Source organism: Propithecus coquereli, unplaced genomic scaffold (assembly GCF_000956105.1).
Source record: "Propithecus coquereli isolate 6110/MARCELLA unplaced genomic scaffold, Pcoq_1.0 Scaffold214, whole genome shotgun sequence".
In the NCBI taxonomy this organism is placed as follows: Eukaryota; Metazoa; Chordata; class Mammalia; order Primates; family Indriidae; genus Propithecus; species Propithecus coquereli.
Window position 1 is genome coordinate 5,846,614 of NW_012146523.1, and position 14,487 is coordinate 5,861,100.

A 14,487-nucleotide genomic window follows, 5' to 3' on the forward strand; every position below is an offset into this window, starting at 1 on the left:
TTTATTAATATAAAACTTTCACTATAGTGATATACAGTAATAAAATGAGCTGTAATTTTAGGCTGTTTTGCTACACATATTTTGTAAACTTGAACAGGTCACTTACCCATTATTAACTAAAGTTGTGGGTTCTGTACGATATTGGTTATAAGAAGAAGGGGTGGTATAACGTCTGTATAAGTGTATATGTAAGTTAATATATTAAAATAGCTTATTCAAATGTTTAATTCCACAAGCTATTATTTAGACCCATTTTCTGAATTTAAGGAATGCTTACAATACTGCCAACATGATTTCAATGAGGCAATTTGTATTATTACTCCAGTAGTTAATGCTATACTTTGTGCTTTGGTGACTAGTGCTGCCTCAGTTTGACCTCCTATGTTTGGTTGTCTCTGTTTTGATTCTGCTTAAGATATTATCAAATTTATGATGTTAATGATCTGTTCCCAAAGAATTTAAAGTAGGTGCTGAGTGTTTGTAAGGCACAGAATGACATCAGCAGAGATTATTTGCAGTTGGCTAATGAATAGGGAGGTTCTCTTTGAGTGCCACCTTCAAGAAATTCTTACGTTTCCTGTGCTATTCCTTTGTTAATCATGAAGACTTACTAAATCAGCCTGCACATTCTGCTCAAGCATTCTCTCTTGGTGCCTGCTGGTCCTAGGAGCCAAGGCAGGAACACCAAGAAATTTTATTCTGTCCCCCAGAGGCACTCCTAGTTGCTTCTTTACTACTCTGCGTAAAACCCCTTTCATTTGTGTATATCTTCTAGGATGTTGGGCTGTTGCATAGCATTTCATCTATGGTCACAACTGTGTGGGCTGTGGTAGGGTCCTGGAGCTGGTTAGAACCACTTGTGAGAACTGATAGTTAAATTCTCAGAAATGTTGTTACTCAGTTGTTGGACTGTTTGTAGGTTAAAATCAGCCATATACTTACATGACAAAAATCACCAAAGCTATAAATCAAGACTTTTTTTCCTTTTTCCTCTGGATCTCCCTCAGAGACCCAGAACATCAGCACACTAAAGAGGAGTTTTCTGTTTCGATTCACCACTCCTGCCAATTTGCCTTCCACTGCATAGAGCAAGCACTGATGCTTCTTTGGGGGAAGCAAAGAAATGGTGACTCCTAGAAAACTCTTTCTTTTAGTGACTGTGCTTTAGAAAAGGCTGTTATCACTGTTTGCCAAGTCCCACATAGTATTCTTCAAACCAAAGCAAAACAAAACAAAACAAAATCATCCTCTGAATATTGAAGATGCATAGTATTTCAGAATATATAAATGTATTACTATTCCATTTTTATACTATAAACTATTTGCTTCAGCTACCCTAGGGCACACATCATGTGACTTGTTAGAAATTAGGGAGATAACTAAAATGAAATAAACAATTTAAGCCATTATTTACCCACAAAATATTCTTGCAGGGCAACCACTTTTTAAAAAACCTAATTATTTTTAGTGTTAGAAGCTATGAAATTGGTACAGTTTATTTTCTATATATAAAACTCCTTTTAATTAAGTGCACAGACTTTTAGTAGTTGGTGTGTTATTTAACCTTTAAGCTTTTTCCACTGGCAGTAAGACATATATTATTTTAATGAGTGCTTTCACAAGTTTTAGATATTTTCCCAGAATCTGTATATTCTAAGAATGATTTCTCTTGTAAGAGTTTATATTTATCTTATTCTTCTCAGGATCTCGTCATCAGTTTATCTGAAGGCAATTAGTATTAGTAGCTAGAATAGTATTAACTGAACCTAATGTCCCATTGAAGGACATTTCATGATTTATAATCTAGAGAATTTCATTTTGACAAACATCAATGGACTTTTTACTTTGTATCATAAGATTTTAAACTGGGCAAACCAGAATTAGATAGATCAGTCAACGAATCAATATACCTGTTACTCAAAAGATCATTATTGTTCATAACAATGGACATTGTGAAGGTACTTTGAGAGTTATGTAATAATAATAGCTAGCACCTATAGAGTGCTTACTGTGTGCCAGGCTTTATTCTCAGTGCTTTATACACAATCACTCATTCAAAATGTTTAACAGTCTTCTGAGGTAGTTATTATTCCCATTTTTACAGATGAGGAGACTGAGACGAAAGAAATTAGGTAATTTTCCCTAAGATCAGACAGACAGTAAGTGGTAAAGCAAAATTTCAGCTGGGGTTGTGTCTTCAGGATCTATTCTATGTTCTTAGTCACTATGTAGTAACAATAGTGTTCCCTTCTTCCTGAGCCTTTGGGAAGTATTCCAATTGAGGAAAAATACCCTTTATTTGTCAATCTCTGAAGCTTAATCACTTTTTTGAAAAAGTACAAGAGCAATTTGGAGAAGGAAAAGCAGGCTTGTCTTATGATTGGGGATAGTCCTTTCTCTTCTGGAGACCATAGCCAGGCCAAACAACAACAACAAAAAATCTCCAGAAATCACACAATAAAGAAAAGATGCATCAGAAATTGGATGTCTCTGTACTATTTTGAGAAATTCTCTAAGGTGCAGGATGGATTGACTTAAAATATATTGAAAAAGGGAATCCTCATGGAGGTTTATAATTATGAGAAATAGAAGTTTAATGTGTAAATATTTAATAAGTTTCTGATTATAAAATTATAATAAGTTTGATAACAATATAAAATGCCTAATATTAATTTCATCATGAGATCATTATTTTCTTGATCTTGAGCATTAATTTATTCTCATAGTTACTACCTCATAGCCCAAAACATAATAAATTTTGAAAATGTATTTATCAGAAATTAACTGTGCAAGTGCTCCTTGCAATTTTTACAATGAAGCAATTACTTTGCATGTATTACTTGCTGTCACATTTTTGATCTGTGCTCTAACATTGTCTTCTTGAAGAAATTATTGTGTTTTATAGTCCAAATTTCTGAGATTTAGGACTTTAAAAGCTTAGGTTCTGTTCACGTTTAATTTTGCTACATCAATAAATTATGAATGATAATAAAGCAACACAACTATTTTATGTCATGAAATATAGGTTATTGTTTATGAATTTGCTGAATTGCCCCATATATCGCCGTAAAAAAGCATTCTCCTTTTTTGCCTTTGTCTTTTTTTAGACAGAAAGAAGATTGGTAGAAAAGTATATATGTGAAATGTACGGATGGGGAGGGTCCTCTGTTGGAATGTGCAGGTAAAGTAGATGATGTAGGACTGAAAATGCAGAATGGTCTAGGCAGGAAGCTTGTCTGCCAAAGAGAGAGACATTTATTCTGTACCAAGAGCTAATCTCAATTGCTCTCTTTTCTTGGTGTTTAGCACTTTTACAATACAGGTGAAATTTTGGTTGTTGGTTATAGACAAATGGCATATATCATTTTTACTATATTTTTATAGTAAAAAATTATTATTTACTGTATAATACTTCCTGGAAATCTCTTTTTATAGTTCCACTTTTGGTCAGGGGAGGTATCCGTTGAAAGAGATTTTATATACCCGAATTTACCCCACTCCCTGGATGTGGGGAGAAGCTTAAATATGGTCTCTGCTAAAAGGAGATTAATTACACTTTAAAAAATAATTCCTATAAATAACAGCATAAAAACTCTGACCATTATTTTCTCAGCACATTTAGGTACTGTCCATGTGTAGAATAGTGTGGGAGATAATACACTGTAACTGTAAGGATGCTCTACATCAGCACTGTCCAATAGAACCTTCTCCTAAGATGGAAACGTTCTATATTGACCTGTTGGATATAGCAGTCAATACCCATTTTCGCTTTTGAGCATTTAAAATGTAACTGAGGACCTGAATTTTAAAATTTAACCTAATTTAATTAATTATACTTAAATTTAAATAGCCGCATATGGCTAGTGGCTACCATATTGGATTGCACATATCTAAAGTTAAACCTGGAGTTACCTGGAATGAAGACTGCCTAGCTTCAGGTCCTGGATATGTTGCCAAGCAGCTGAAGAACCTTGGAAAGTCATTTAACCTCCCCGAGTCTTACTATTCTCATCTTTAACATTGTGATAACAATAGCACTTGTCTTCAAGAGTTCTGAAATCAAGAAATAAATCAGTGAATGTAAAGCTCTTAGAACTCTGCCTGGAATATAATATATGCATAATAAACATTAGCCATTGCTATTCTTATTGTTTTATAATCTTTTGTAGGTATTAATAATGTAGAAAGTGAAAAGCGATGGAAACAAAGTAGATCTAAAAAAATAAAAGAAACTGTCATAAATGGGATAGTATTTTAGGTGATTCTAGAGGACTATGTGGAACTTAAATAAATACAAAGTAATTATAGGATGACCACACACTCTGATTTGCTTCAGAAAATCTCAATTTATTCCTTGTGTCGTGGTTTAATTATTAATGTCTCACCCCTTTGCTTTCAAATGTGTCCCAGTTTGTAAAATAAATTTTGGAGTCACCCTATAATCAGATATATGAGTACAGCCCAGGCATTCCAGGCAGAGGGAAGAAGACAAATTAAGATATAGGTGCAGATGTGACTATGGTGTGATATCAGTGATGAGTACTGGGAATCAGGAGATAGAGTTGCCTGTGGGTTGGAGACACATAATGGAATTGAGATGAAAACCTGGATAAAGAAATTAGATTCTATTGTACATACTATTTATGCTTTTATCCTGTTGCTCCTGAGTCAACATAGATTCGCTTTTAGAAAAGCAAAAATCTCATTTAATTGGCCAAAAATATTTGGTATATCAAAAAAGCCTTATACTCTTTGGTATTCTGATTAGATTTCCATTATAGACAGTGATTTTTGTTATACATAGTTGGGAACAAAATGTGTTATTTCTATTACTCATTAGCTGCCAGTAACCAAATCAATAATACGATTGGGTAATATGCAGATTAGTCAATTGAGTGGGAAAATGCCTCATTATATCTGGAGCTATGACTCTCATGACTGAAGGAGGAAACTTTGAAAGAGTCTATTTAGTTGTAATAAAGTATTATCTCAATGTATCTTCTGGTGGTGCTCTTTAAGCTACATCTATTTGTCTTCATTCTATTTAGGAGGGGATTTAATTAATAGAGTTAGGGGAATTAATTGTTGGCAATATTACTAATTATAATTTTAGAGAAACAGAAAGTATTAGACTGTGAAACAGAATATTACCAAAAAAAAAAAAAAAAACCATTAGGAAAGAAGTCAAAAATAGAGATTACAGAGAAAAATTGAACTAAAAGTTAGGCAAATATGTCTTGTAAGCTATAATAATGTGATTCTAAATGTAATTGTTTCACTTTACAGAAGATCTCTTTATCTCTGATTGCATTTGAAATTGAGATGCTAGCACAGAGATCCCCATGAACAGTTGCTGGTGACCCATTCTGGGTTTTCAGTGTTGGCCCAGTGATCCTAATTCATCATGAAAGGAGACCTTTGCGTTGATCTCTAAGGTCTTCCCTGGACAAACAAAGCAGATGTTCCATTCAGGGATTGTGATTGCCTTCATTATTTCTGGGAAATGTCCTGATTCTAACAATTATTTTTCATAGTGTAGCTGATAATGTAATCTTCACCTGGGGAACAAATCATGGCTCATTTTTCCACAAGGAACCAATCATTATCAATATTGGAGTTCTGAGCTACTTGGGTTATTTTCAAAGTATACACCTGTCTTTTTTAAACTAATGCCATGAAAACCCCAGATTTTGAAGTACATGTTAATTGTTTGTTTTTTTTCTTAAAGAGGTAAAAATTTGGTCAAATTAAAAGGGGGTTGGGCAGTACCAGATGCCATTGGCATTTGAAGAGTTGATAATTCTTTATAAAGGGCCACTGGCATCATTTATAGCAGCCACTCTTCTCTCTCTAGTTTATAAATTTATTAATGCAATTGGTTTATAGGTGCTTGAACTGAACAATAACTAGTTTACTTGTGTTTCTAAGTACCATGAATTTTAAAATGTCATTTAATATCCAAGCCCCTGAACGGAATTCAATGACTTTAAATTAAGCCTATTTTTAAATAGCACAGGGCAATGTGTGATTATGCAATCTGCTGAGGTTTTCAAAAACTAATATTTAGAGCAAAAGTGAATCTTATCCTAACAGAATTTTAATAAAAACTCAGTAGTGATTTGTAAATACTTTGAAACTAATTAGCCATTCCATCCACAATGACTGTTTCATCACTGCTTAGTTCTTGATGAAAATGGCAAACCACAGTTCTAATGACATAATTTTGTTTCAAGCATAGTGGCTCCTGTGTTTATTAAAAGAAAAAAAAAAAAACAAAACGACTAGCTCTTATAACACCCCCTTCAAGGTAAATTGCTCTAACTGGAACAATGCTCATGTTAAGGCTCTGCCTCATGATGACGAGGATGGCAATGATGACAAAACAAAAGAAATATTTACTGATATTGGCTGTATGCCAGATCCTGTGCTAAATATTTTACATATAATTTATATATTTTAGTTTCACAACAGTCCTATGAAGTGAGATGATCATCATCCCTCTTTTACTCATGACAAGAGGTTTAAGTGCCTAGTTAGTGGTGGCACTGGATTCATAGCGGGCAATCTGCAGCTCTTAAGCACCATGTTACTGCTGTTGACAGCAGCTATTACCTGGGCTAGTTGACAGAGAATGTTCAAATGATTGCCTTTTGTGAGAAGTTTCATCTTTTATTGCTCATTTTCATGTCTGAGCTGTGTGTAGGAAAAGAGAAGTAAGGCAGGTTTTCACCAAGCTCTATTATAAAAGGCATAATTGAAACAATTGTTTTCTATGGCCATATTCTAGATAATGGAGAGGCAATTGCCTGGCATAAAATTGCAAAGCCGTAATGTATGTGGTTCATGAAACTATGGCTAAAATTGCATGGCTTGCTTAGATATTAATTTATCTGTGTTTGTTATTGCTTGCATGGACAGTATTCATATTCACCCTCGTTTGAGGCTATTATAGACACACCAGTGACTGCCACAGTTCTTGCTGTGTCCACTCTCTCATGTTGTGTTCACATTAAAGGAGAGGTCTGCAGAAGCAAGGTTATGTGGAAATTACACTGTCTGGGAGATGAATCCAATAGCCTACAGCAGTGTTATCCACTGAGCAATGGATTGCATGTGTACATGCAGGTTAAATAATGTATAATTTAAGACGAGAATGTGGTTTGTATTCATTTTTGGATAGTAAAAGAATTGGCATGTCAGTCCCTTGGGGGACTTTATCCAAGGCTTTACCCTTGAGTGGATAAAAGAGTACAAATTCTATTGCATTGGAGATGAATAAAAACAAATTGGGGAGACCATCAGCAGAACAGACTGCTGCGTGATGGAGTCCAAGGCTACTCCAAAACCACCAGACCAACTGCCTCAGGAGCCTGCCAGCAACCAGATGCCGGCAATAGAATTGACTGCAGTTTGGCTTCAGGGCTCTGTGATTCCCAGCCAAGGGGAATAGCATGCAAAAAATATTTAAAATTCTCTTTGTAAAAGAGTTCTGTTTTCAATCAGAGGAAGTATGTTTTAGACCTAGTCTGCTGTAAATGAAATGTGTCATACCGACATCTTGGTTAGAGAGTGGAGGTGTGTATATGGGAGGGAGAGAATGCTGTATATACTTGAGAGTAAGAAACTGAACTACAGTTTGGTGGTGGGGTTTTTCAATGAAGTAGTTTTTAGGCCATTAGGTTTGTATCATTATTCTACTAGGGGTACTGTATTGGCCTTTCAAGGAGAGGGACTAAGTCTGTTTAAAATAGTGATTTTTAACTACAGGAGAGTTCTTAATCCCTGAGGGGACATTTGACAATATCTGAAGACATTTTTGGTTGTCACAACTTGAAGAGAGGGCAGTACAACTGGCATCTAGTATGCGGAGGACAGGATGCTGTTAAATACGTTGCAATGAGCAGGACATCTCCCTGTAACAAAGAGTTATCTTGCCCAAAATGTTAGTAGTGCCAAAGTTGAGTATCCTGGTTTAAAACAACCTCGCTAGTGTACCTTCACTATAACCCCATCTACAGACAAGTGTTCATCAAATATAGATTGCTATTGTATAAAAGATGATTTTTAAATGATTTGCTTTACTCTATTGATGTGTGAGCAGCACTTATTGAATGTCCCAAATGCATTCTGCTAAAACAAACAAAATACATAGAGAAAAAACCCACAACTAATCTTCCTCCAAATCTACACACTCAAACCACACATTTTACAAGGCTGTAGGAGGACCTGGTTGATTCACTTTTCAAACTTGAAAAATGAGGCATATTAACAAAGCACACTAAATGAATCAGCTGTTTAGGGTGATCTACAAGCCAGTTCATTTTCCTGTTATTAAATAACAAACCATGAATCTTGACAAATGAACCCACTTGTTTGGCATTATTTGAAAAACTCATAACACACTTGATTCTGATGGTCACTTCCCCTTTGAAATTAAATTTTAAGATGGACTTCATTTAAATTTTGATAGAGAGAAAAGGCCTGTTAACCTTCATTTGGACTGCTGCTTATCCTCATCATTCTTTTCCTCCTGCTTAAACTCAATGCACTAGAGCTTCTGCCAGAGTGTCATCCTCCAGAGTTTACTTCAAAGAAGTGTTTATGTTTACCTGTGTCTACATCATTAAGAGTTAAAATTCTGTAGTGTCATAGGGGACAGCACGGCTTCTGGAGTCAGACTCCCTGGGTTCAGACTGGGGCTCCAGCTGTATAACCTTGCAAAGGTCATTTACCTTTTTGTGCCTTAGTTTCCTCATTTGTGAAATGAGAGGAGTATTATTTGCCTCATTGGGCTAAAATGCTTAGCAAGCACACAACAAATGTTACCTATGATCATTAGAATTACTGTTTTAGGAATAGCATATTCCAAAATGGATTCCAAGTCATTTTATTTCATTTCCTAAAGAGGACACGGGTCCTGAACCTCTGATTTAGCAGCCCTGATGTGTGGTTAAGGGGCTCTAGTCCATATTCCATAATCCCTAACAGAACCTCCCAGCCATGCCACCATGAATAAACGTCTAAGAAAAATCTGCATACTAACCAAGAAAATGTGGCTTCAAGAGAAGCCCTGTGTCTCTCTCCTTCAATGAGAGTGTCATCTAAAGCCCCCTTCTGCAAATCTGCTAGTTCTTCTGCTTCTAACCAAGCTGACGTTGCAAATTCATAGCAACCCCTTGCCCTGTTATAGCAGTGTTACAGAGTTCAGTAACCCTAGATCGTAAGTACTCCCTACTCCTAAATAGGATTTATATAGTGTGACTTTGAGCAATATAGCTAAGTCAATTTTATCTGAAGGAAAATATTTTTCTTTACTAACATTTTAAAATTCCTTCCTCGGTGTCTGAAAATGATTTAAAAGCTAATCAATGATAAAATTCCAAACCATCTAAAGACAAAGAATTGAGAAAGGAAGCAGAGAGCCACTTTAATCAGGAAAGTGGGTGCTGTGACCCATTAACCCCTAGAGATTATTGACACTCCTTTTTTTTTTTTTTAAGATGCTGTAGTTTGGTCATCTGTCTTTGGCAGCCAGAGCATACAAAATCACTTCTGCTTTTCACAAATTAATTCATTTAGGCCTGTGCATTTGTCAGGCATTCCGGGAACCTTCTGCCAACATTTTCTTGATTAAAGGATGTGTATTTTGAAAATGGGTGAAGAGGAAGGAATTTATAATTCTTAAGACCAAGGAATGATTTACAATGCTGACTGCTACCTGAATCAATCAGTGCATCATCAACAGATAAATGAAATATTAAAGGTTAGGAAGAGTTCCCACACTGGGTGCTAAAATCTGTGGATTGATTTCGTTCAATAACACTGAGAAAAATCTACCTCTTTCGGCAGAATTTCTAAAATTCACAAGCAAGAATGTGACACAATAAAACCACTTTTGAGTGTGTATTTTTTTTCAAAAGGCTTCTGAAATACACACTTTCTCCACAAGTCTGGTGTTTCTGCTCCTATTTATAAATTACATATCTCATTTTCATGCACACAAGTTTCCTATTCTCATCCCAACTTTGGTTTGCTTCTGATTATTTTGTTTAATTTTTTTTCCCAGTGAATTTGTTGGGTCCTTTGAAGGACACATTTATTGTTTTAGGCATCATGCAATTTGCTAAATGGTGTTCTGGTTATGGAAATGCTCACAAAGAGCCCTGGGGGAAGAAAAGAATTAAGTAAACACATATTGATCATCCCGTAGCGGGTGCTTTCTTATTTGATCAGTCAAGGACTCAGTCTGAACTGGTCCATCTAATCTGTGCTACATAAAGCTGGAGACATTTTTCTGGCTCCCTGGTGGTTTTAAAGGCTATGCAATGGGAAAAACTGCTTTAAACAAAGTCTCATTTTAAAAGAAACTGATACAGAATGGAATTCAAAAAATTCAAAGAGAAGGGAGGTGAAAGTGGTAGCTAACAGCTTTAAAAAGGCCCTGGGAATTTTAAGAGAATAAAGCTCATAAGGGAAGTAAAAGAGAAATTCCCTCTGACCCACTGTCAGAGAGACCAGGAAGCCACTCCAGCAAGGAAGCATGTACTGAACACCTACTGTGTGCAGGGCTTGTAAAAGAGGTAAAGCTCAAATGTTGTGGGGATTCCAAGCAGAGAAACAGAATACTTTATGTTAGGAAGTAAGTCATAGCTTTTCATGCCTGCAAAGATACTTGAGCTTTATGCAGATATTGTTAATAAATTCCAAAAGTCAATGAATATATTCCATTTAATTCAAATATTAGGAAAAGAAAGTATTCTTCTGTGTAATTCATTTTAAAATTCTACATTAAAATGTTGAGACTAAATTAAGTAATAAAACTAAAGAAATGGTTGAGAAAAATGTTTATTTCAAAGAAAGGAGTCAGAGGCTCTGGGTTTTGTCCCTGGCACGTCTGCTCTTTCACTTCCCCATCCCTTAATTCTTGGCCAGTTTGTGTTTACATTGGGTAGTTCTGTCTTATCCTCTACCCACTCTGCAATCAATGAGAAGCACAAACGGGGAAACATGGTAGACAGCTTGAAGCCCTTTATATATGAAGTGGTACGACTCTGGCTTAGGGAAACAATGGGAATCCAGAGGAACAGATGATTCTAGGAGCCTGTCAGGAATCTCAGTGGCTGACCGTATTCTGAGATTTAGGATTAGGAAACAGATGAATCTAGCACCAAGTTTCTTAGCATGAAGGCCGGAATAATGACACAAAACATTGAAAGAAATTGGTTAATTGTGCTGGGTGGCTGGTGTGGGAAACTGGGAAACAAGAAAACAGGTGTAATGAGTTTTACTTTGATATACTGAATCTAAGAAGCCTTGTCATATAGCCAGGTGGAAATAGGGATTGGGCAAATCTGAAATCCTGGAACATGTAAAAAAGACTATTATAGCAAGAAACAAGGCTGAGAACTGCTAAAACTTGGCCTCTTGTCTCTATAGGTCACATGCTGTGTTTATTCCACTTTTATTGTACACGATGTAGCCTAAATATTTTTTAAGGATCTCCTGTGTATCAGGCACTAGCCTAGGTGCTATTCCTGTAAGGGTTGACACATTCCCTGCTGTCAGAGAACATTCAGATTAGTGCTAGAAATAGGCGTTAAGTAAGCCAAAAACACATTTAATAATAAAGACCAAATATGCTGAAACCTGTGAAGGAAAATAAAAGAATGCTGTAGGGTGATACTTAATTTGAAATCAGAAGGACGGATTAGAGCCAAACAAGTAGAGTTGGGCTCAGAATGGGAAGGGTGGAAAGTTGGGAGTCCAGTTGGGTCTGGCCCAATAAGTGATTGGAGAAAAAGTCAGAAAAAAATCATATGGGGCTTTCAGGACTTTTTAATAAGTCCAGTGGGAAGCCACTGCTGGATCCTATCTAATAAGTTCAGCTTTCTATGATTAAGGCCACATTTTAGCTCTATTTCCAGAATGTGCCATTATTTACCTGGACCCAGTAGGCCTGACAATTTGGGCTGAAGTACACAGTTTTGGAATGAAAAGTCTGTACTATTTACATGTTGGTTATGTTTCCTATGTTTTTTTTTTTTTTTTTAGAATGAGATTGTAGAGGCACAGAGCACATTGTTTTTCTTCATTTTCTTCCCTTAAATTATCATATTATCTCTTAGCTTTGTTCCATGGCACAAAAGGTTTTGTAGTTTAACCTCATCTAAGTAAATACTTTTTTGCTATTGTGCCCAAAACTTGCTGTTTGACAAGTACACACCTCCCAACCTTGATAAAACAGCTGATGAGTCTTCAGGTTAGACCCAGCCAAAAGTTTCCCCAGTGGAATCTTGATGACTGTGCACATTGTGCCTATGGGTAACATTCAGGGTTACAACTGAGAAAATTTAGGATAGCTTTATATAGGCTAATATCATTGACAAGACAGATACAAACCATAAATATTAACATTATTGTTATTCTTGCTGATATTTATTGTACACTTACTAATTTCCAGGGACCATTTTGTTTGCATTAACTCAAGTTTTTAAAAATGTCTTTTAACATAGGAGAGTATTATTATTATCCTCTTTATATTGATGAGAATGCTGCCTCTGAGAGGTTAAGGCACCATTTAAAGGTCACATAGCCAATAAGTGACACAGCAGGCACCCAGCCCAGGCCTTCAGTGTAAGTTGGGAATTTTCGAAGATAAGCCTGTATCAAAAAGAAATAAGCCTAATGAGTAAATATATACACTAATTCTGACATTTGTAATCATAAACATACTCACATTGTATATTCCAATTTTATGGGAGTCATTTTATCATTATCATTTTGCCGCATAATGGTGTGACTCATTAAAACAGTGGCTCTCTAATGGGAGAGATCCCTCTCGCCACCAGGGAACATTTGGCAATGTTAATGTATTTTTGGCCATTGCAACTGGGAGATGGGCGCTACTGGAATATGATAGGTAAGGGCTATCCTACAATGAACAGGTGAGCTCCCACAACAACAAAGAGTTATCCTATCCAGGTGATCCATAGTGCCTAGGTTGAGAGCCTGGATTAGAGTAATTTAAAGAGAATTTTGACGGTAAGGAGAGAATGCTGGCTCAGTCTTGCAAACAAGGGGTATTCAACATGAAGAAGCAGTTTTGAGGATGGAGGAAGGAGCTAAGATGGATTCATGCACTCAATCATTCATAGAATCACTATTTATAGAATGATTTCTGTGTATCAGGAATTGTGCTGGACAGTAATGGTGAGGAAAACACTATGAGGAAGTTTGGAGAAAAGGAGGGACCAAAGAGTAGAGGCAAACCAAAGATGCTTGCTATTAAAGGTAAGCTAGGGGCAGAGCTTTGATGCCAAGAATGAACTGTTTTATTCTATTAGGGAGATATGCTACTTTACAGGTCTGAGGAGAGTCACTGTGTCTAGGGACAAATTCGAAAGCCGTATGCTACTACTAGGAGCACCTGATAACTTCTTTTTGTCCCATTTATGGCTGACTTGTGCTGGTCAAAATGGAGGGCTGGGGGAAAAAGTAAATGATGGTCTCAGATGCAGCACAGCGCACTGATATAAATGTGTGTGTGTGTTTGCGTGCGTGTGTGTGTGTGTGTGTGTGGTGTGCGTGTGTACATGTATTGGAGAAGACAAGAAGCTTACATTGCTTTCGAGTTGTGCTGCTGGCCTGTGAGCAGGTGCTGGCTTTTGTTTTTCCAGTAACAGCTTTTTCTGTTTCCAGCAGTCCTATGCACCAGCTCCCCACCCCATGGCTCCTCCCAGCCCCAGCACAAACAGCAGCAGCAACAACAGCAGCAACAACAGCAGCGGGGAACAGTTGAGTAAAACCAACCTGTACATTCGAGGCCTCCCGCCAGGCACTACTGACCAGGACCTAATCAAGCTGTGCCAACCGTAAGTGTCCGTCTGCTCTCTGAGCTGTTTCTAGCTCACGTTCTTACCTACATGGGCGGGACTTGTTAATGTACCCAATGTGCCCATTCATTGGTGTCTCAGTGAGGAAGACTGTTCTTTACAAAAAGGACTTAAATTTGACATTTGATTGTAGTTTATCTTAGGGAGTGGAATTTGTCTAATTTTTGTTGTAGAAGTGGAGATACTTGAGCAGATATACATGGAAGTGCCGGCTGATTTGCATACATTGACCTGAAAGATGAAGGCCAATGACAGAGTTGTGCTCTCAAGCCATGGTCTGGTGGAGTCTATGATAAATCTCATGAGAAAAAGCTGCTTTTGAGAAGTACTAATGAAAGGAATCTCAAAAACTCAGAAGTGGTAGATTTCAGGATGATTACCTCTTGTGTTTCAAAGTTTTTCTGACTAGTGTGTGGTAAATGTAGGTTCAGCCAGGACCAGGTAATTGGAGAAGTATAATGCTAATCCTCTAGTTTCCTTGAAAATATCTGCAGCCAAGTCCAGTGAAGCTATCTCCCACCAAGGCCAAGAACCACACTAAATAAGTAGGTTTATATTTGCTAGGAAGCGTGGCAACGATTACATCCCTTGCAAA

The 14,487-nt window shown here is 36.7% G+C and overlaps 1 protein-coding gene across 4 annotated transcripts in view; it reads left to right on the forward strand.

Moving 5' to 3' along the window:
* Positions 1–14,487, forward strand: part of RBMS3 (RNA binding motif, single stranded interacting protein 3) — a 725,478-nt gene that overhangs the window by 122,546 nt on the left and 588,445 nt on the right. For 3 of the 4 annotated variants that reach the window (XM_012644534.1, XM_012644536.1, XM_012644535.1), the window contains exon 2: positions 13,699–13,871. In XM_012644534.1, the coding sequence (XP_012499988.1) occupies positions 13,699–13,871 (173 nt within the window). Of the gene's footprint in view, positions 1–13,698; positions 13,872–14,487 lie in introns of those variants that run through there. The other variant, XM_012644537.1, reaches the window with a different exon arrangement.